This window comes from Bombyx mori, chromosome 8 (assembly GCF_030269925.1).
Source record: "Bombyx mori chromosome 8, ASM3026992v2".
Taxonomy (NCBI): Eukaryota; Metazoa; Arthropoda; class Insecta; order Lepidoptera; family Bombycidae; genus Bombyx; species Bombyx mori.
The window spans coordinates 11,856,471-11,878,629 of NC_085114.1; the positions used below are offsets into that span (position 1 = coordinate 11,856,471).

At 36.9% G+C, this 22,159-nt stretch overlaps 3 protein-coding genes across 11 annotated transcripts in view; 1 reads left to right on the top strand and 2 right to left on the bottom strand.

Annotated features, from left to right (window-relative positions):
- Window positions 1-4: 4 nt before the first annotated feature.
- Tm (protein) lies at window positions 5-1,434 on the top strand. Of its 2 annotated transcripts, none has more exons than XM_038012233.2 (3): window positions 5-203; window positions 277-445; window positions 612-1,434. In XM_038012233.2, the coding sequence occupies exons 1-3, from the start codon at window positions 39-41 to the stop codon at window positions 722-724; spliced, it is 447 nt and encodes a 148-aa protein (XP_037868161.1). In that variant the 5' UTR covers window positions 5-38; the 3' UTR covers window positions 725-1,434.
- An 825-nt stretch (window positions 1,435-2,259) lies between these two features.
- LOC101738502 (uncharacterized) lies at window positions 2,260-10,115 on the bottom strand. The gene is made up of 12 exons (XM_021351872.3): window positions 9,926-10,115; window positions 9,721-9,847; window positions 8,181-8,742; window positions 8,029-8,085; window positions 7,585-7,914; window positions 7,377-7,481; window positions 7,160-7,249; window positions 6,854-7,087; window positions 6,120-6,320; window positions 5,296-5,434; window positions 4,014-4,106; window positions 2,260-2,485 (listed from the first exon to the last, which is right to left on the bottom strand). The coding sequence occupies exons 1-12, from the start codon at window positions 10,020-10,022 to the stop codon at window positions 2,337-2,339; spliced, it is 2,184 nt and encodes a 727-aa protein (XP_021207547.1). The 5' UTR covers window positions 10,023-10,115; the 3' UTR covers window positions 2,260-2,336.
- Window positions 10,116-10,353: 238 nt separating this feature from the next.
- The window catches only part of LOC101740114 (inositol hexakisphosphate kinase 2), a 49,670-nt gene continuing 37,864 nt past the window's right edge, over window positions 10,354-22,159 (bottom strand). For 3 of the 8 annotated variants that reach the window (XM_021351873.3, XM_021351875.3, XM_021351874.3), the window contains 6 exons: window positions 19,652-19,828; window positions 15,418-15,544; window positions 13,019-13,142; window positions 12,577-12,653; window positions 12,110-12,491; window positions 10,354-12,025 (listed from right to left, as the gene is read on the bottom strand). In XM_021351873.3, the coding sequence (XP_021207548.2) occupies window positions 11,461-12,025; window positions 12,110-12,491; window positions 12,577-12,653; window positions 13,019-13,142; window positions 15,418-15,544; window positions 19,652-19,795 (1,419 nt within the window). In that variant the 5' untranslated portion in view covers window positions 19,796-19,828 and the 3' untranslated portion in view covers window positions 10,354-11,460. Of the gene's footprint in view, window positions 12,026-12,109; window positions 12,492-12,576; window positions 12,654-12,797; window positions 13,143-13,635; window positions 13,726-15,417; window positions 15,548-19,651; window positions 19,829-22,159 lie in introns of those variants that run through there. The other 5 variants (XM_038012424.2, XM_021351879.3, XM_038012423.2 and 2 more) reach the window with 5 other exon arrangements.

Sequence of the window (22,159 nt, forward strand, 5' to 3'; positions counted from 1 at the left end):
GTTTTGACACCTGTCAATATTCAGAGGTTATAAATATTATGGCAGATGTGATGGCAGATCCTAACAGTCTACAGAAGAAAGAAGAAACGAAGAAAAAGCAAAAACGCTATCCTAATAAGAATTATGCTCTTAAAAAGCGTTTACCACCTAGGCCAGTAAATGGAGACAATGTGTTGTTTATTACGAAGAAGACGAACTTTAAAGTAAAACCGAAAAACATCAAAACATCCCATTATACTATGTAAGCACTGATATTAAATATTTCTTAATTTACAGGCACAACTAGATAAATGTTGCGATTTACTAACAAGAGGAGAAAAGGAGATAATACTTCATGGTCTAGGCGCGGCAATACAGAGATGCTGTAATTTGGCACTTCAGCTGGAAATTCTATTTTCAGGCACCTGTCAAATCGAAGTAAACACTGGATCTGTAGACCTAGTTGGTGAGTTACCAAATTTCCTGAAGTTATATAGTGAGCAACAAATACTAAGTATACCACTCCAGTAACTATATTCATTTGAATGGTTTTGTCAAATCTAACTTACAATAAATACATCGGAAAAATAAATCTATCATATCTTTGCTTATATGCCATTAATCTTTTACAGATGATCTAGAGCCACTGACTGATGAACTAGATTTTGGCTCACAAATACGACATTCATCATCCATCCACATAAGAATATTTAGGACAGCAATGCTCGGATCTAATCAAAACTAGTGAAAGGGTGATAATGTTTTTTACACTAAATGAGATTGTGCAATGGATTGGACTTACTGTATTTGAAATATGGATCAATCTTATAACGCTCACTATATTTTCTGTACTGTTAGCTCTTAAAATTGATGGTGTATTGAATAGTGCATGGTGGACAATATTTGCACCTTTGTTTGTGAGTGATGCGATGAATGCATACTTTTGCTGTATTGTATGCATAAGAATGAATCTGGAAAATTCTTATAAAGCTTCTTTATATAGAGCATCTTGGAGTGGAATATTTTTAGGGCTAACATTTGTTTTCAAATTTTTACTTTGTAGAAAACTACAAGGTGATTCGGCTATAGAATACAGTGAAGTTTTTGCACCATTATTTATATTGTTACAATTGATAGCAGTACGTGCATGTCAATTACATCAATAACATTCTTAACCAAAAGATGCTCTTATATTTATGGACATAAATATTGTTGTACTATAATCATAATTATATCTGTATGTTTCATTTTTTTCAAGTAAACTGACAACTACGCTATTGTAAATAAGCTTTGTAGCATAATCTGACTGAGACATACAAATAGAGAGCTATTTACTTATGTTACTTTGAAAATGTTTACACCTGAAACCAAAACACATTTTAAATTCATATCCATTTGTTTCTGATTTTTTTGGCCATTTATGACATAGCAATAAAATTTAAACAACTAATTAAATACTATTTTTTATTCAAAACCTCAAGACTCATATTCTTTTAATGATTTTTTTATATAATGTGACTGTTTGAGATTAAAGGCTGTATAATTATACTTTCTGTCTTTGCCTATGTACCATAAAGTGCTATTTGCACAAGGTAAACTTATTAAGTACGTATTTCAATAGAAAAATTGGTACCCGCCTGCGGGATTCGAATTTCGAACATCGAGACATCGCTACATACGAATGCACCAGACGTCTTATCCTTTAGGCCAGGACGACTTCAAAATCGCCTCGACGGCCCGTCGGTCTGGCGTCCTCGGGGGTGGCGCCGCGTGTCTGGTTGTAGTGTTGACCGCGGGAACCCCCCTAGTCTGACCGGGTTCTGACTCCGGACGGAGATCGGACGTCGGGTGTAAGAGTGCAGGGGGTCGCTTAGTGCGGTAGGGCCCATAAAATTCCTTAGCCGCGGTCTGCTCCCAAGACCTGCAGATCAAGTCCCACATACCCCGCGCGCCAACTAGGCGCGGGGACCTCGTGGGAGATTGGCCTTCGGCCCGAAAAAACAAGAGTAATGACTAGTAAGATTTAAACATCTAACATCATTGATCTATTGGACAAAACTTGTTTCAAACTTCACATAAAAAGTACATAAAATAATGTAATCAGTTTGATTTTCTTGCAAAGGCAAAGGCTGTAACACTTTTCTCATGAATGTATAGATGCTTTAGTTTTGATATAATTGTAAAACATGAGACCATAGAACACTTTCACACCAGTAATACTGCAGAAGAAAATCCTAAGCATTGGGCATTTAAATGTGAAACATATTAAAAAACTGTAGATTATTTTATTATGTTTATTTATTTAGTTATTTTGACTTATAAATTATATCCAGCACAGATATTAACAGAAATAATTTTTAATGGAACATACTAAACAAGCCTCCCCTGCTCTTTTTTTCTTCTCCGCTAAAATTAAAAGTGAAACCTTCACCATTATTTTCGGTATTCGCATCATTCTTTGATTTTGTAGACTCCCCAAATAATGAAAGTCCAGCTTTTCGGAGGCCTGGAAATTAAACATATTTATAAAAAAAGTAAGACAGTTCATATGCGCAAACGCTATTCGACAATATTATGTTTGAACTTCATTTTATTAACAGAGTAAAGAGTTTAATCAAATAAAGACTAGCTCTGCTTATTCATCACCAAATCCAGAACAGATCTTATCGTAATAATACACGATACAGGGCAGATAGTTGCAGTCCTTCCAAAGCGGAAACACAAATACAGCTAGAAACTTATAAAAGTAAAACATAAATACTTGTTTTGTTTATTTCACATTGCCTGGCAGCCTTCTCTTAAAACTGCTGATTTCACGCATAATAATTAGTACTTTTTACCTATGAAGTTGCCTTTTTACAATACTGGCCATTTGAAACCTAAATTAGATATATAAGGATGACAATAAATTCTAAATTCAAATATATATTTTTTAATATACTGTTATGAAGTTCTATATTGAAATTCAGTCAGTTGTTTATTGTGTTAATATTTGTTATTAATATGGACACAATAAAAATACGAGTAATTATGGAATAAGAGTTCCGTCGCAGTGGCAATGCCGCACAAACGGGATAAGGAATGTCTCAAACGAAAACTTTCCCCTAAAATAATCATGGGTACTGTTTGATAATATATTGCCGGTCAATTTCATCACCGCTTCTTATCAAATAGCACCAGTATTAACTACGGTTGTGTACTGTGAGGAACTGGACACAATGATGGAGAAACTCGAGAATCTCTGGCCAGTCTCAGTTCCCTGTTGCACGTATACAGCAACACAAAGTTTGAAAATCTCATAGTAGGGCTAACATTTTATACCCGAGAGGCATTACAGAATGTATTTGAGGAGTTTGTTGGCTCCCGCACAACTGACTACTTCAAGGAACACTGAACAACTGATCCATTCGCGAAGCAGTTGCTCTTGAGTTATTAGGTCTCCTTCGGAGGCGCTCAGGCAGCTGTTAGAAAATCCCACCCCTCTTGGCCGAGTCTTTGCTCGCCCACCTGTCCTGGTGAAACTAGAAAGACCTTCGGATCACTAGCAATGGTTCAAACCTAAAAAAAAAACTGAATAACTACCATTGCGCTGGAAGAGATGCATCGATACCCTTCCTCAAAAGTAGTTTTTTTTAATATAATTTATATAAAGCTAAATTAAGTTGAATATAACTTAAATCATATTATATTCAAGATAACTATGTACTTTCAAAGGAAACCGACATCAAACCTCATGCGCGTATCGGACAAATGAAAAAGGAAACTTAACGCTTCGTAGCGTAATTTACGAAGGTCCAGTCTCTGTATAGATATTTTAAGTTATTAGAAATTTCAAAACCAACAGAATTTAATTAGACATTTCTAAATATACCTACCATATTTTCAGGAATTTTAGATTAAATATAATTTAGAATAATGATTCCAAATCTTTTCTGTAGTTACGAAAGAAATGGATTTAGAGGAGGCAATGAATAGGTATAACAACGTGAAATCAACACCTATTTAACGTAAAATAAATGTAACAGAAAACCTACCTGTCAAAAAATTTGGTACTTCTTGAGACTGCACATCAACATCTTGACTGGCCATTGGTAGATCAGCTTTAGGTGACAGCAACAAGCTAGAATCTAGATAATGGCATCGAATTCCATAGCTCAGGTGTATATTGTACAGGAATCTAACCGGCAAGTGCTTGGTGAGCGCAAGAAGGCACTTTTCCGTTACATGTTTTATTGCTTCGATGGTTGGACAAGCTCACGGCCCACCAGGTGTTAAGTGGTCACCGGAGCCCATAGACATCTACAACGTAAATGCCGCCACCCACCTTGAGACATGAGTTCTAAGTCTCCAGATTTTTCTAAAGCACTATTTTGACTGGTGGTAGGAGGTGTTGTGAGTCCGCACGGGTAGGTACCACCACCCTGCCTGTTTCTACCGTGAAACAGTAATGTGTTTCGGTTTGAAGGGCGGAGCCGCCGTTGTACTATAAAACTGAGACTTAGAACTCATGTCTCAAGGTGGGTGGCGCATTTACGTTGTAGATGTCCATGGGCTCCAGTAACCACTTAACACCAGGTGGGCTGTGAGCTCGTCCACCCATCTAAGCAATAAGAAAAAAAATTATAGAGATGATGAAAACTTTCTAAAAAACACGCACTGATTTAAGAATTTATCTTCTTTTTTTATTACAGTCGCATTATGTAATCGATACAATAAATAAATAAGAATTCGTAAATTTATACAATTTCGAATATTCTCAAAGCCGCAGCGTCTGACGCATTTTACAACAACTATAACTTTACCTCATATCTTATTGTGGGAAGAAGGTCATGTTATCGTTTCTCATGAAAATGACAAGGTCTAGCATGAACATAAAATACAAAAGCAAACTCATCGCAATTAATTAGCATTTTTTTCTCGGAAAACGCAGCGTTCTTTTTTTTAAATCTTTTTTTAGCACCTACCTTCACGAAGTAACACCTAGTAATAATTATTAAAATAGGAAAAAGTATTTAAGGCTTAACTTGGAAAATTCATATTGTGCTAGCTTATGTTAAAGTTGTTTTTTCGATTTCCGGAAGTTTTAACGTAGGTACATTAATTGTTAGTTTACTGCCTCTCTGTAAACTAGTTCTAGAGCTCAATAAAACGATATTTTTTATATATTTGACAAATAATATTTAAAATCAGTGAAACAGCTGGAAAAACTTCAAACAATCCTACCATCCCAATAAAGAAACTTTCTCTCTATCACTAATTTGAATCGGTAGGTTGATTATCGCATCAGACAAAACTATATAATAATAATAACCTTACCTATACAATGCGGAAATTCTGCATCAACGTCTTCGAAGCCAGTGGTACTAACCGATATATCTAAAGAATCGGGTATATCGTTAGGACCGTGGCTAAATAAGAAACCTTTTACTGGATTCTGTTGCTTTTGATAAATCGCCTGAAAATTAGCGTGCGTTCTAATGACACGTCAGATTAGGCGAGTCATCTTAGTTTTTGATTACCTTCGAAGGGCTACAAGCCCAACTGATGGTGACGGGACAGCTCGTCAATATCACCAATACCAATGGAACATCTAAGTGATTACCTACTCCTAAATACTCTTCAAACCTTCTAAGTGTCACAGCGCACAGAGAAGTACCGTGGAGCGAATTTCATTTCAAACTTGTTCATGACAAATGAGTCGACTATTATCAAAGCCGGCAATCTGACTTTTGGACAATGATTGGTAAATCAGAAAAACGAATTATTGACTTTGTATTCCATTGGCAGTCACAAAACTCTTCGGAACGACATCTTAGATAAATAACAGGTTAACTATTAACCTTTATTTAATGCTGGTTTTGAACCGTATTCTTTGAAGGAGACGATTATATTCAAATCAATCTGTATTGACATATCAATAAATTTTGTTTGTCCAAATGCACAGATTGCCACCTTTGATAATAGACGACTCAAATATGGTTTCTGAAAACACTACGGCTACCGATAATCGGGCTCAACTCTGTTCCCATGCGACGGTAAAATCAAAGAGTCATCACCGTCATCCAGAATAAGCAGGTCTTAGATAATATTAGGTATGTCTATAATGTACGTCACACCATAAAATATGATATGGTACTGACTTGAGAATTTGTTTCAACATCAACATCCATGGCTGTTGCATTTGCTTCAGGCGCATTTTCAACATCCACAGTGTCGCCTCTAGTACGGTCTTCTGAACATTTTGCTTTATTAGAACATTCTTTGTCTGCAATCTCATTATTAGATTCGTGGATTTCATTCTTTTCGAAAAATTTCGACGTGAACACGTTTTTATTTATATTCTGAAAAATACAAGTACCGACTACAAATTAAGTAAATATAATTTATTAGCCACTAATGCGAGAGGCATTCTGTCGACTTGTCATTTTTTTATAAAAAAAATGTGGCGTAGTTTTTTTTATTTTTGACTGATTAGATAGACGAATCAATTCACAGCCTATCTGCTATTGAGTAGTCACCGGAATCCCTAAACAATACAACTTAGATACGGTCGTCCACCTTGAGACATGTGGTCTCCATTATATTACATAATGACTGTCCCATCCTTGAAACCAAAACTCATGTGCTTCGACAAATTTATAAATAGTATTGGTTTAATTTTATTACACGATGTTTCCTTCATCGGAGAAGCCATTCTAGCACGGAGTTAAGTTCGAATTCCCCTTAAAAGGATGGTTGCCTGCAGAATTTTAACACCGAGAGACCACTTCACATCTCGTGAAACCCCAACTCAAACTTAAAAGTGAAAGATTTTTTCTGCGTTTTTTAAATTGTTTCCATTCCAATACACATTGTATGACACAACACTATTTACCGTAGAAATATTTTTAGAGTAAGTAAATTGAGGAGACAAATCTAAATTGTGTTTTTTGAATATCATATCTTTTATCTTAGAAAAGTCATCCTGGTCCACGACACTTGCGTCCGCTGACTTGTTAACGGTGTCAGTAACGTCGACTTCCATTATCTCTTCAAACTTATTTGCCTCTTCATCAATACTATGAGATGTTAAACTACATATAACCTCTTTTTTGGCAACTTCGTCATCCTGGAAAGAATCCATTTAAATTGAGTACCAATACGTTATAATGACGTAATTCTAAAAATATTAATTCAATACCCCAGCTTCAGCATCATCGACCACATCAATTTGCTTGGCATTTTCATTTTCGTGCTGCGATAGTTTATTTTTTGTGTTTTTTTCATCTTCCTGCATAAAAACAAAACAGTATAATTTGTAGGTAGGTGGTTAAGAATGATATAATCATACTTTCTAACTCTACTTTAATTACAACTCTACTTTAATTACACAAATAAATATATGTGATACAATAAACCTTTGGGTCCTTGGTATCCGTAAACTGCGTAGGAGGTATCAGGATATCATCTTGACTCGTTAATTCAACAACTTGAATGGTCTTACATTCTTTAGAATCTTTACTCTGAAATGTATGTATCTGGTTTTAATGTGTTCAAAATTGGACTCAGGGCAAAAAATATTGTAAATTAAGATTGGAATAATTTTATTGTTTTCGTATTACTTACTTGTTTGATTTGATCGTTATTGTTGTCTGGTCCGGAAGCTGGTGCTATAATGTGAACTGGTTGCAGTTTTTCGGGAACAACTTTAGAAACGAAATCTAACGCGTCACTTTTATCTAATTTTACGTCCTCTAATATGTTTATTAGTTTATTTCTAGAATAGTTTTTGTATTTCCCTTCAACATTTCTAGGTTTATCGAAAAACGAGGATAAGTATTCATCGGGTTTTTCTCGAGTCCACAGAGTACCGCGGGCATGTTGTTTCGATGTAGAAGGTTTTGGAACTGATTGAATATTGTGCGTTGTATTTGCTAAGAGATCCATTTTTTTAACCTAATAATGAAAAAGGCTACTTATCAATATGCATTTCAAAGAATAAAAACGAATATACGAGTATTATTATTAGTTAATTAGTTACTTAAGTATATTAACTGCTATTTACATTACCTGCTCCAATTTATCACTGATCATATCAACGTCGTCATTGCTTTGAAATTTCGGTATCTAAAGAACAAGTAGACATAATAAATTAGTAAAGACCGAATTTCCCAACCCAAAATCAATTTAAAAAACTGCTGCATTATTTTTATTAAACTGACCATTAGCGGACCTAGTAAGTCAACTTCGATATCTTTTCCCAAATCTGATGAATCAGGATCTTGAGACTTACTACCATTCATTTTCTTCGAGTCATTACCAGAAATTGAAACATCGTTATAGATAGAACCAGAGTCCTGTTCAATATGCATCTCTTGTATCTCCTTAGTTAGTTCAGATATTTGTACTTTAATTTCTTCGATACGTTTAATGTCATTTGGTCTATCTTGAGTAATGTATACAGCTAATTCTATTGCACGTTTTACGTTTAAATTAGCAAAATCATTTCTTTTTATGAGTATTTCCTTTGACAGTTTTTCTGCTTGATCTTTAAGTTCTTCCACATAAGATCTCAATTCCTTCATTTTGTTTTGGGCTTGCAGTAGTTTTTGTACGTAAGGGATACTTTCAAACCTACTTTTGCACTCCAACCACAATTCTTCATATCTTTTCTCTCCGTTTTTAATGCGTTCAATAATATCCAATTTTGACTCTTTTGCAATCAGCAACTCTTTTTTAAGTTCTACATTTGCACTTTTTATTGTTTCTTGAGATAGTCGAAAACTACAATTAAAAAACACTCCCTAAGTTAATTATGGTTCATTGTAGGACATTCGACCGGTTCTTGTCGATAACAATTAAACAAACAAACCACTAACCTATAAGCATCGAATTAAGCAGAAATATGATGTAAATAATCAAGAAACATAAATTTTATTATTTATTAGTATTCCATAAGTGTAAAAACTCGACTCACAGAAATAGGATCCTACAGATACTTTGGCTAAGTTCATTTTGCAGTCTCTCCAGTACTGAAGTGTCCAGTGAGCGCCCCATTCTGAGCTGACTTTTAAAAGCGTGTTGACCTTTTCTAGATTAGTTTAACATCTCACTTACCTCCAAAAGCCACGATTCGGTTTCAGCGGTTTTTTCTGTGTGTGTTAAAGTACTGAAACGCTCTATGATATATCTTAGATTCAAATACTATCGTCAAAAGAGGCGCCACCTGAGCGCGTCTGGTATTTGACGATGTCGATGGGCGGCGGTGACCACTTCAGCATGTCAGCATGTACTACCATTTAGCCTGTTTCTGATGGTCATGGTAACAGTTATTCCAATGAAACTGAGATATCGATTGATTATATCTATATATGTAATATATTTTTTATGTTTCTACGTCATGTCCGCGCACCCGTTTATCTTAGTATTAGTTGTATCACAAAATCATATTAAAAAGTATAACATTGACAAGAGTTAAATGTGATGATGTGTTTTTCCCTACCTGGTAGCCTAAGAGGCTATTCCCTACGCCCGGACGGGTAAGTGAGCTCCCGGGTTCAACTTAAGATAATTTACTAATACGAGCACTAGCAAAAGCAGTACTTGGCTGAATCTACCACCGGTTCGGAATTGCGGCCCACTGAGAAGATCCGACGAGAAACTCAGTGGGTGTTGTATCCTTTAGGCCCCGGTTACTTCAAAATTATAAACAAAGATGGGTTTTAAAAAAAGTATTTTTTAAAAAAGCAGTCTGAACTGTACCTTATAATTTCATTCTCCGCGAACTTTATTTCAGATTCCAATTTCACGTTAGCGCTACTCATAAAATTGCAAATTTCCTTTAGTCTGTCGGTTTGCTTACGGAGTTTGTCGACCAAAAATGCTTGAGCTAATAGTAAAGTTGATATTTTAATGTGTAAGAAAATCTATTTTTATTTTTTGTCCGTGGTTTTTACTACGACTGTACCTTTTATGCATTGACTTGAAAATACCACTTTGATTTGTGATTCGTCTACTTCCGTAGATATTTTTGCTAGAGCTTGAACATCGGTGGACTCAGACATTTTCACAATAGTATTTAATATTATTTTCGTCTGGAATGTAGATAAAACTAATGGCAAATGGCGCGAAAATTTTTTTCAATGATATCGGCATAGATAATACTTAATATTTAAGATAATATGTATAATTATGGAAATATTTAGATAAAGGGTTCTAAGTTCATACAGCTTTCATTCTAAACCATCTGGAAATTCATAAAACTGATGATAGAGAATAATGTAAGTAAAACATAAAAAAATGCCGCTTCCTGAGCAAAAACCAAGATGATTCATCACTTTCAGATTACTGAAAAAGCAGTTGAAGTAAGGGTCTATATTACAAATAAAACGTAAATTTAAATACCTTAAATTTATTTAACAAAATAAGTGTCATACAGTTATTTAAAATAACAGACGTAAATGATAATTTGCAATAAAACCTAGCATCCTAATTAAACCAGGTACTTTTTATAAATTTAATAGACTAATAAAAAGTAAAGGACACAAACATCGACGAATGCAGCACGAAGGAATGTTGGCTTACGCTAGTAACACATTTATTATACCGTGTGCCGTAACTAGCCGTTTACACTGACCCACATTGTAAATTTTCAACTCGTACAGAGACACAGTTTCGTCTATTTATACATATTTACAACACAACAACAGAAAGGTTCATTGAAAACCTACACAATCCAACTTTCCACAACTCAAACAACCAAACGAATGGCATACGCACTCTCGCAATATCTTACATTATGTTATATAATACTGTTATTTCATTTATTTATTTAACATAGTTAAAACTTAAATTTTGTTGTCCACCAAATAGTTCATCTTTAGGTAGCACTTTAAATTCCTTATAAGATATCAATTTGTCTAAAAGTGTTCGTATAATTATAGTACTTTGGTTTCAATTAACTGGGATGACTATTTTATTTAATTATGATTCGGTGAGAGTTTGCGTTAAATTAAATTATGTTTAAAATATCATGTATCATAGAGCAGTGACCAGTCTGCTCAGTAACATTAATAGAGAAAGCAACCAATTTTGGTGAAATCGAACACATTTATAGGATAAGTCAAAAGCATGTCAGTGGAATAAATTAACAGTAGTACTTAAAAATACATTTTTAAATTATCTACTGGGTCCCAATTTCAATTTTTAATGTCGTCGAAGTATGTAGTTGCCAACATTCACTAGGTGCGACGCGATCGCTGCGTGATTGCGTCAAGCGGAACGAATTCAAACGTGATCGGTAACGCACCTCCGACGACACCCGCCGCCGAGCGAGGCTCACGGGCCGGGACAATCCTCAGCATGATCACACAACGATCACCAGGATAAATTGCCTACGTAAAATATCTTCAGTCGAAATACTTCTCCGGCCGAAGGCGGAAAGAGCGTGGGGACCCGAATCCGGGAACAGACGAGGGCAGGTCGCGGCGCGCGTCCCACTCATTAACTGTACGGCGGCGGAGACAGGATCTCTGTCAGCAGGCGCTTCAAGCTGTCGATGCCGGTCAGGAAGCCGCAGTCGGGCCCGTGGTGTGGCGTGGCGGTCGCCAGCGGGGACTCGGCCGCCGCGCCCGCGTACGCCGTGTGCGCGAAGTCGATCATGCGGATGTCAACACGCTCCTCGGGCTCCGGGGCGGGCGCCCAGCGCTCGCAGCGCGGTCGCTTGCCGCTAGCCTCCGCCGACGCCTCGCCCTCCGCCTCGCCGCGCCACGACTCGCTGCTCGCTGACGAATACGCCATCCAGCTGTCCGCAGAGTCCGGGCTCGGCGGGTGCGGCCGGGGCGAGTGTGACCCCGCTGAGCCCTCTTCGTATCCGCTCATCGTCTCCTCAGAGTGCGGCCGGAATGGTTCACGCGAGTCTGAAGATATCTCGTCGTGTAATGTTGACATATCGAAGTGTCCGGGCGAGGGCGCGTGCTCTGTGGAACTGCTCGATGCGTCCGCATCGTACTCTCCGCCAGACACCGTCGAAACGTCCACGTCGCCTTCATAAACGATCAAAAGAGAGCTGTAAACAGAAGATAAGACTATTATGAGAGTTCAGTCGGCGAGGAAACTGAAAAAGCATAAATGACATCTGTTGCATTATTACCAAGAATAAAATCGGTAGCTGGTCTGCTTGGCGATGGCGCGGCGCAGCGCGTCCAGGTCCCGCAGCACGCGGCGCACGACGCGCGCCCGCAGCCCCGCGCCGGCCGCGAAGAAGTCCCTGAGCGCGTCCCGCAGGCCGGCCTCGGTGAGCGCGCGGCCCCAGTACTTGTCGCGGCGCACGCACGCGCCGGTGCCCGCCTCGAACACCTGCATGCCGCACAGCCGCACCCCCAGCGTGCCGGACGTGCTGGCGGCGCACTTCGCCATCTGCTTGCTGCGCTTCTCCGCCGACGCGTCGTCTCCGTGCTGGCGCGTGCCCATCTTTAGGTCCAGAACGCAGGGCTTGCGATACGAAGAAGTTATGTTCTCCATCATCAAGAAATCTGTAATAGACAAATAATTTTGTAAATACCAATTAAAACATTCTCGGATAGTAGACAAATTTTTAGAGTTAGGTAGAAAACTTACATTGTTTATTCGAGTTGTCCATGTGCGCAATGCTTTTGAGCACTTCGCTCGCATTGCCATTCCTGTGAACTTTGAATCTGCAAAAAAGAGAGGAAAATAATGAAGACGCTGCACAAGGTACTCAGTGTTGCGGCACTAACTAATAAATCAGGATCTAATTGAAACACATAGTCGGGTGTTATCTGTTATATTGTTACATTTGAATCAAACAGTATCATTACCGCGAGTCCGCGACGCAAGTCATCGATGGCTCGCAGTGTATATGGGACGTGCATCGCTCACGCGTTAGTGGGATAGTCATGTAAGTGCGAACGTATGAATTAATGGCGACGTCGGGTGCCGGTCCGGCGTACGTCAAAGCTTCTGAAATATGATAAAGGACACATGACAAGTGTCGAGGAGTATCAAGAGCGCGTGCATCGTGCATGGCGCTCATACGCACTTGAACACGTCGTCGCGCTTGCGCTTGCCGCCCAGGGACTGCTTGCGCCCGTTCTCCTCCCGAAAACATGGTGAGTACCGCTTGTCCAATTTGTTGGTTCCAGTGTTAGAGGCCTGCATCACGCCTGAAACAAACAGCCTCGCCATCACAACACGGTTCTACCAGACCACATATTAGCAACGTTTGTAAAGGAAAGTTACTAATTCATTGAGAAAATGTTCATTTCAATTATTTAAAAAAAATCATTCGTATTGCGTAATAAAAGTTATGATTATAGACTAAAATCATAACAAGTTCAGAAAACCCAGCGAGATTCTGCTAACTCTCTATGGGTGTTGAGATTTTTTTAAGCTATAATCATTGAAGATATTTCTAATAGTTTTTAACTTACTATATATTGAAATAAGTAGGTAGCTGTCAAAACGTATCTATTATTATAAAAAAATAAAGGGTTTGTATAACTTTTGTTTTTGTGTAACTGTTATCAGTGTGCGCTGATCGTTATGAGCGGCTTATGTTTGTGTGGGTGCGGTTTGTCTTTGTGTCTGTTTAGTGTTGCGCGTTGAATGGAGAGCATGTATGAAGTGAATGTAGTTTTTAAGTAAAGGTTTACAAACCCAAAACGTAAAATTACCGCTAGGGCGATATTAGGGGGCGGTTGTGTTGTTGGCCGCCGGCGTCGCTCCGCCCGCCGCTCCGCCGCCGCCCTTGCGACAACAAGGAAACTAATATTGTGTTCCTGAGCCCAGGCCCGCTCGCGCCCGCTCTCGCACTCAAACCCGCCCTCCGCGCGCTCGACCGCTAACCCTAATGCGAGGTACGCCATCAACCTCAGTCACACATAGCATTCACGTCTTATGGCGTTTATACTAGTTCTAAATACACCATTGAACTTTTACTAAACGACTAATGTTATTATTACGCAATACTTTTCTGATAAAAAGTACTTTCGAAAATTGTTTTTAAACGTATAAAAACGTAAAAAATTCGACGTGAATCTTTTATCCTCGATTAGTTTATGTTCCACATACAGTTAAGACCATTAAAATAATATTTTCTGAATTTATTAAAAAAAAACTCGTTTATGTTGCTTAGGTAGCCAGGGGATCCTAAACACACAGGCCATAAAGATAAGAACGTTGAAATTTTTCGGAACGATTTTTAATTTTAAATAATATAAACTTTCAATACTGAGAATTTTTATTAAGTTATATTTGTTACAAATACATTTCGGAATTACCCGCTCGAATTCCGATAGCTACCATTTTCAAACACATTCAAAATTGAAAACAAAGTCGAAATTTTGTTTCAATAAAAAAAAAACAAAAAAACATAATTTACGAAAACTTAAGGATAATATGTGACATTTTAAATTCAACGTGTAAAAGTTCAATGACATTACAATGCACAATATAGGCGCGGAGGTTGAAGCAATATTCAGAATGAACCTCAATGACAGTAGCTACAGATATTATTAAATCAACAAAGTCATTCTCTTGTCTTATATTGTGCACTTATCAAGTAATCATATTTGTGTGTAAAGAGTTTTTCAAATTCCCTTTAATCTTTAGACGCAGAATCACCGGTTGTCAAAGTTTTCATTTTAAAGAATACTTAAATATAATACGAATCGTTTGAGAGTATCTTAATAATATACTTACCGATTACGGATCAATTCTGTAAAGCCTAGTTACGATTAAAAGTAACGCTTTGAGTAAAATCCGTAACATGATTTATTTGCTATAATATAGTTTCAGTTTAACGTATTTTTTAAAGTTTATCCGAGTGCAAAATTAATAATAGTATTTTCGCGGTCGGCGGGTTTGCAAAGAATCAACAAGCACACACAACTGTCATACACACAATACAATTTCAAAGATGAACACCAACGTTGAGCAGTAAGGAAAATTACTCGATACAATTCATATTATTATTATTAAATTAAAACGTTTCCGAATCAAATTTTTTACGACTCGCAAGCGAGATAGCTGCGCGATTAGATATACATAGATGACGAGAACTAAACGAATGGCGCAATCGATAAAAATAATTTATTCGTGTATCGATTCGAAGTACGAAGGCGGCACGAAATAATTTCGAAATATGATAAAATACAACATTATTACAAAACCAACCAACCGTTCTCTTGCGTAAAACGTGAAATGCGCTTAGAAAATGACACTTCATTCTAAGAATTTCCTTAATGCTCTTATCTTAACGGTAACGTAAAATTAACAAGAAAAATAAATGAAAACATACCAAAAAAAAAAACCTAATATTGCAAAAGAAAAACATTAATGTGAAATGCAATGACTGATAATGATGTTTGTATACAGCGAATCATAAAAGCGTAACGTAAAAACGGTATAACCTATGAACGCGGCGAAGTCAATTCTCACCTTTATATCTGGGAACGAAGCCTTGGATATCTTCAGGAATGTTCTGGTAGAAATGCAATTCGCGTATGTTCAGCGGCTTGATCACCGTACTGTCGTTCAGTACGAGGAGTCTAGTGTGCCCTCCCACCTGCACAAGGAAATTACATTAAGTCTCCCATTTTCTGGATCTTTCGATTTCGATTTTAAGGGTGAAACACCCGTAGTACTGTATAAAATGAGACCTTAGAACTTATGTCCTGAAGTAAGTGGCGGCATTCACGTATATGGGCTCCGGTAACCACTTAGCACCAGGTGGCCCGTGAGCTCATCCACCCATTTAAGCAACAAAATAAAAAAAAATTATAATTCCTTGTTCACAATAACATTTCGTCCTTTCCTTAATTTAACTGCACTATTGTGGAAAAGAAAACTTAATTTAACTATACTATTATGAGAAGTGATCTAACTAATATTATATTAATATTAATTATAATCTAATATTATTAAATGTAAATCACTAACAAACTGTATAAAATTTTCAATATTTTTTTTTATTTTTAATTCGAGAAATAATAGGCTTTTTTATATATTTCTTCATTATGGAAAATACGGTACATGGAACAATACTGGTTTGTTTAAATGGTAATTCATCACGAGTTGGGCTTAATAAAGCATAAATATGTTTTACGCTGTAATATAATTGTCCGATAAGGCGCTTCGTCATCTAATACTCGTGTAGTACACACGCGGAAAATCGTCACCGAAACATTGCTGGCCTTGAACGGAGTAAACCCAACGAAATCGTCTGATCGACGGATATTTTTACGACTCGTTTATACGCCACGCTTACACGGCACATATCGTATACGACTCCGATAAGACATTCACGAAACAAACAATAATATGACGCATAATAGATACATAACAAAAGAATTTGTGCGTATTTTATCGAAACATTGTTCTTTCGATTGTGCTATTTAATTTTATCAGTGGGGATGAAATCGTTCTAGACATAATGACGATGATGTTAAGAAGTCTATTCGTGAGTAAGTTGACGGACGATCTGTGTGTGCTTAGTGCGAGTTTTTTAACGTTCTCGATAGCGTAAAAGTTAACACAAATTTGTATGCAATTGGAACAGCGCCCCTAGCGGTAAACGTAGGCAAACGTGTAAACGCTATCGAGAACGTTAAAAAACTCGCACTAAGTGTCGCTTGGAGTTAAACGAAATAAAGGTACAATAGCATTGACCCGGCATCGAGCAGTGGGCACAGTGTTAAGTCTATTCGCGAGTAAGTTGACGGACGATCTGTGTGTGCTTAGTGCGAGTTTTTTAACTTTCTCGATAGCGTAAAAGTTAACTCTAATTTGTATGCAATTCGAACAGCGCCCCTAGCGGCAAACGTAGGCAAACGTGTAAACGCTATCGAGAACGTTAAAAACTCGCACTAAGCGTCGCTTGGAGTTAAACGAAATAAAGGTAAAATGGCATTGACCCGGCATCGAGCAGTGAGTACAATGTTAAATCTATTCGTGAGTATGTTGACGGAAGATCTGTGTGTGCTTAGTGCGAGTTTTTTAACGTTCTCGATAGCGTAAAAGTTAACACAAATTTGTATGCAATTGGAACAGCGCCCCTAGCGGTAAACGTAGGCAAACCTGTAAAAGCTATTGAGTTTTTTTTTTTTTTTTTTTATTGCTTAGATATGTGGACGAGCTCACAGCCCACCTGGTGTTAAGTGGTTACTGGAGCCCATAGACACCTACAACGTAAATGCGCCACACACCTTGAGATATAGTTCTAAGGTCTCAGTATAGTCTCAACGGCTGCCCCACCCTTCAAACCGAAACGCATTACTGCTTCACGGCAGAAATAAGCGGGGCGGTGGTACCTACCCGTGCGGACTCACAAGAGGTCCTACCACCAGTAATTACGCAAATTATAATTTTGCGGGTTTGATTTTTATTGCACGATGTTATTCCTTCACCGTGGAAGTTAATCGTGAACATTTGCCGAGTACGTATTTCATTAGAAAAATTGGTACCCGCCAGCGGGATTCGAACACCGGTGCATCGCTCGATACCAATGCACCGGACGTCTTATCCTTTAGGCCACGACGACTTTTATGTTGTTATTACTTTTATGAATGTTAAAAAACTCGCACTACGCACACGAGACGTAGTTAAACGAAATAAAGGTAAAATGGCATTGACCCGGCATCGAGCAGTGAGTACAGTCCAGCTGAGCAGCCGACGATACTACGCCGAGCGGGACTTGTGGGTCATTTTGTTTGCTCGACTCTGTAACCTCATTGTCTATTCAAATTCTAAACAACGCGACTGCGCATTAAACCGATGCGACCTCTCCCGTTGCATAAGTCAACGGATTTATGGAAAATTTTGTTCGACAACGCCTCGGAATGTAACTCAGCTACTATAAAACGATTAGGGCAGACGATAAGAGTGTTTTTCAAATATAATAATTGTTAATATTATCAGTCACTTTCGTGGTAATTATGTAGATCCTTCGCTTAAGCAAAAACACGCTACAATTTCCGTACTTTTAAATGTAACGATAAGATATATATAGTAGGTAATTGTGACGTCATCGTTCTATTTTAGGTTATTTGTAAGAAATTCTAATGAAAACAAATTAATAAAAGTGATACTCACTATCAGGTACATAATCTTTGTCGCAATTTATATAAACAACAATTTTAAAATATAATAATATAGCAAAACAATCGAACAAACTTTGGATTTTATTTAAAACTAGCTGACCCGGCAGACTTCGTAGTGCCTCAATCGACAAATAAAAGACCTAAACTTTTGTATAAAATAAACTTAAACAAAAGGAATCCGTCTGACGGGGGACACATCAAAGGAAAAACAAAGTTGTTATTTTTATTTAATTCCGAGCATTTTCATATTTATAAGGTAAATAAATATGAATGTCCAGCCGTTCTTGAGTTTTAGTGAGACTAACGAACAGCAATTCATTTTTATATATATATAGATAGATAGACATTTAGTTTTTGGAAAGTACGTCGTTAACTAGCCAAGCATTCGAGAGATGAAACGTGTATTTCATTTTAAAACACATATTTTTAGAAATCTCAGTGTTTGATGTCGGAATGAGTAATTTTAAGATGCTCCTCCCATTAAAAACAAAAAGCTATCGTATCTAAAGTCCTACTAGGAGTATTTATGAAATTTATATATCGAGACTCAAGATGAATTATTAAAAGACATTTCTCGGCTACTTGTACATGTAATGATTGATTGTTTTAATTTTGCGTAATTAGTAGTGATAGGACGTATTGAGAGACCGTACGTCTTACTAACATACGGTTTAATCACGAAGCAATAAATATTGTATTCTCCAATATAGAATAAGTGGCAGCGTAGACCTTATAAAAACAAACCAAATAGTGCGAGTAAAACTATAGCCTTGAGGGTTCCGGAATTTTTAAGAGATTATAAAGTTCTTTCTAAACAAGGTTACACAATCATTCAGCACGTATGTTCTTCACACGTTGTGCATGTCCCACAAGTATACACATAGGCACAACACAAAAAAGATCTAAAATTAAATAACTGACATATCATTAGGCTGTATGGACTATGTTCCCTTTAGTTACACAAGTAAGACGAACAAATGCAAAAATAATTTACAGAGAAGTGTAACAGGAAATAAAGAAATAAAAAAATAATAATGATAAGACTTTCTTTTAACAACGGGGAAATTACGTTCTTGTTATTTATTATAAATTATATTTAATTGAAAACAGAGATCAATACGAAAGCCTATGAAAAAGTAATTTTACACTGACTACTGTTTCTTAATATATCAGTTAAGTATAATCTCATCTCTCTTTGCATCAAAATATATTATACACAAAAAAAAAACGGTGTGTTATTTGGGTGCATCTACTCCAAATCACCTTTATTATCTGTATGTTTGTTTACACTGGACAGATTGTAATAAAACCTTTTTTGTGTTGAATCCAGAGACAAAAATGAAAACATACTTTTACATAACCTAGCACAAGCAATATAATATAGTATGACGGTTCAAGTGCACTCATTTCATTTATTTGAAGACTCCCTTAAAACATTTAGTGCTTTCAATCACGTAGTTAAAAATCAACAATCCATACAAATCTCAAAATCTCGATGTTAGAGATTGTCCTTGGAAATTGAAGTTAGTGTAAAGTGATAATTTGCTGATTAAATGCGAATACACTATGCTTACCTGATTGTGGAGTGGCAGAACGTCGACCTCATGTCCGTCGTCAAGGGATAAAGACGAGTGCACAAGGGTGTGCGGCTGCGTGCGCTTGCGGTCTGCACTACGCCGCTCCGGCTCGCCCATTCCCCAGCCGAGAGAATAAACCATCACTTCGGCCGAGCCACCGCCGCCGCTATCCACCTATAACAATTTCTGACTTAAAGGCTTATTATTATTACACTTGACTAAATTTAGTCGACTAAATTCAGAAGCAAATTTAGAAGCAAGTTAGAAGCTTCTGATTACACTGTTCTCAATTCAGTTACTGAATCAATTGCCAGTTTAAACGCAAAGAAGTTGGACGTGTGGTGTGTGTAAGAGGATGGCCCCAGTATTGTCTAGACAGCAAAAAATTGGTCTCGACGTAGCCCTCGCTGTCGACTCATTGAAAAAAAAAAAAAAAAAGAAGAATATGGGTGAAGAAATATTTATTGCTGCGCGGAAAGTTAGCAAATATGAACATTATTAATGATTTAGAACTTCAGAAATTATCTACGAATGGATTCGAGATCGTTTGACCTAATATTAAACCTCGTGACAACGTTTATTCAAAAGCAAGATACTATCCTACGATACCTACTACGATAGTCTATTATAAATCTATTATATAACTATTACATATCCAATCCTACGATAGTATAAGGCCAAAAGAAAGATTGGCGGTTGTAACATTAAACTTTCTTGCAACAAGAAATTCGTATCAAGATTTAAAATTTAGTACTTTAATATCCCAATCCCTGCTGACAAAAATTATCCCTGAAACATGTCGGGCTATTTATAAATGTCTGGCACGTTAAATAAAGGTGACTGAAATAAATACTTTTTATTCGGAAGTAAAAAACAAACTAAAACGTCCTTACGCACGGAGAGCTATGGGACGATTGAAATCATTAAGTAACTAAATGCGATTACACTTTCCTAAATGCGTTTCTAATTAGGCTTCTAAGTGATTTAGTCAGTCAGAGACCATTCTTGCTGCTGAATTTAGTATGCTAGCTTACTGAATGCTATTACACTTCACTGAATTTAGTAGCGACTGAATTCAGTCGACTAAATTTAGCCAAGTGTAATAAGCCTTTTAAGCTGCTTTTAGACTACGCTATACTATAGCGCAATATAGTATAGCAGCCTATACTTAGCCAATAATATATAGTACAAGTACAGTGTGAACGTGCCCATAACAATGTGTAGTGTACGATATTATTGTGCTATGAGCTATATACTATATGCTATTATATTATAGCGTAGTCTGAAAGCGACTTTAGACAACAACATAGGCACCCCTTTAGTGAAAGAAGTAGATTTAGAAGTAGAGCTAAAAATAAAAATAAAATAACATCACAGCACTCAGTTCCCAAATGAAAATATTGTTTTATTTCATTCTAGAAACTAATTAATTTACATTAATTACAATTTTCCGAGAACCAGTTTTGTTTAAATGGATTCTAAAAAAATAGTGTCAAATAAATATTCAAATTGTATATACTCTGTATTTTTTTACAATATAACACGTTATTGTATGGGTCGTTATTACATTCGTCGTGACATCTCGCTTGTTTCACAAGGATACGGAGTTTAGAATAGAAAATTCGGACGTATAATAATACATCAAAGTTACAAATAAATTAGGTTAGTAGTTGTTGTTGTTTAAGCTTTCGCCTCTCCCGGTTATGATACAAATAGAACGAGAAGTTTCCAACAGAATACTGAACTAATTACGTCATTTACGTATGGCAGCTGTTGTTTATTCCGCCTTAAAACGAGTTTATGTACATACATTACTATAATACGTCACAAATACCATCATTTGTGTCAACATTGTTACAAAATCACTCTCGTATTTACAAGAACGGCAATGACATGGCGCAGCGATAACTGTACTTTATCTAACTTGACTTCTCTAGACTAAAAACCTGAGTTATTAAGTTTTTACTTCTGCTTGAGACCAATTATTTATCAGTTCCTAAGGATTCACACTCCAAGAATAATTTTTTGTTACTAATATAGCTGTTTTTTTTATTGCTTTGATGGATGGACGAGCTCGCAGCCCACCTGGTGTTAAGTGGTCACTGGAGCCTATAGAAATAAGCCACCCGCCTTAAGATATGGGTTCTAAGGTCTCAGTATAGTTACGACGGCTGCTCCACCCTTACGCATTACTGCTTCACGGCAGAAATAGGCAGAGTGGTGGTACCTACCCGTGCGGACTCACAAAAGGTCCTACCAGTAAAAGCTATGTATATACTTGTATATTATTTTACTTGCCACTTTTTTTTTAACGTATATTTAATTTTGCATCTTAAATCGATCTATATTCTAAATCAGGCCTTGCATTAAATCACTTCCGATGGATGAACAAAATATTTTCAATGTAGCAATCGGTCCTGAATATTCTACAGAAAGATTGCTTGGTTTATACAGAATCCTTGAAACCTGACAAACGCTGACTTCATGTCCACTTCAAGTCAGATA

Coding starts and splice junctions, on each gene's coding strand:
- Tm (XM_038012233.2), top strand. CDS start 39: ATGGCAGATGTGATGGCAGATCCTAACAGTCTACAGAAGAAAGAAGAA. Junction 204..276: donor CGAAGAAGACGAACTTTAAA/GTAAAACCGAAA, acceptor CTTAATTTACAG/GCACAACTAGATAAATGTTG. Junction 446..611: donor TGGATCTGTAGACCTAGTTG/GTGAGTTACCAA, acceptor AATCTTTTACAG/ATGATCTAGAGCCACTGACT.
- LOC101738502 (XM_021351872.3), bottom strand. CDS start 10,022: ATGTCTGAGTCCACCGATGTTCAAGCTCTAGCAAAAATATCTACGGAA. Junction 8,086..8,180: donor ACTTACTAGGTCCGCTAATG/GTCAGTTTAATA, acceptor CTTGTTCTTTAG/ATACCGAAATTTCAAAGCAA. Junction 5,435..6,119: donor ATGTTGAAACAAATTCTCAA/GTCAGTACCATA, acceptor GCTAATTTTCAG/GCGATTTATCAAAAGCAACA.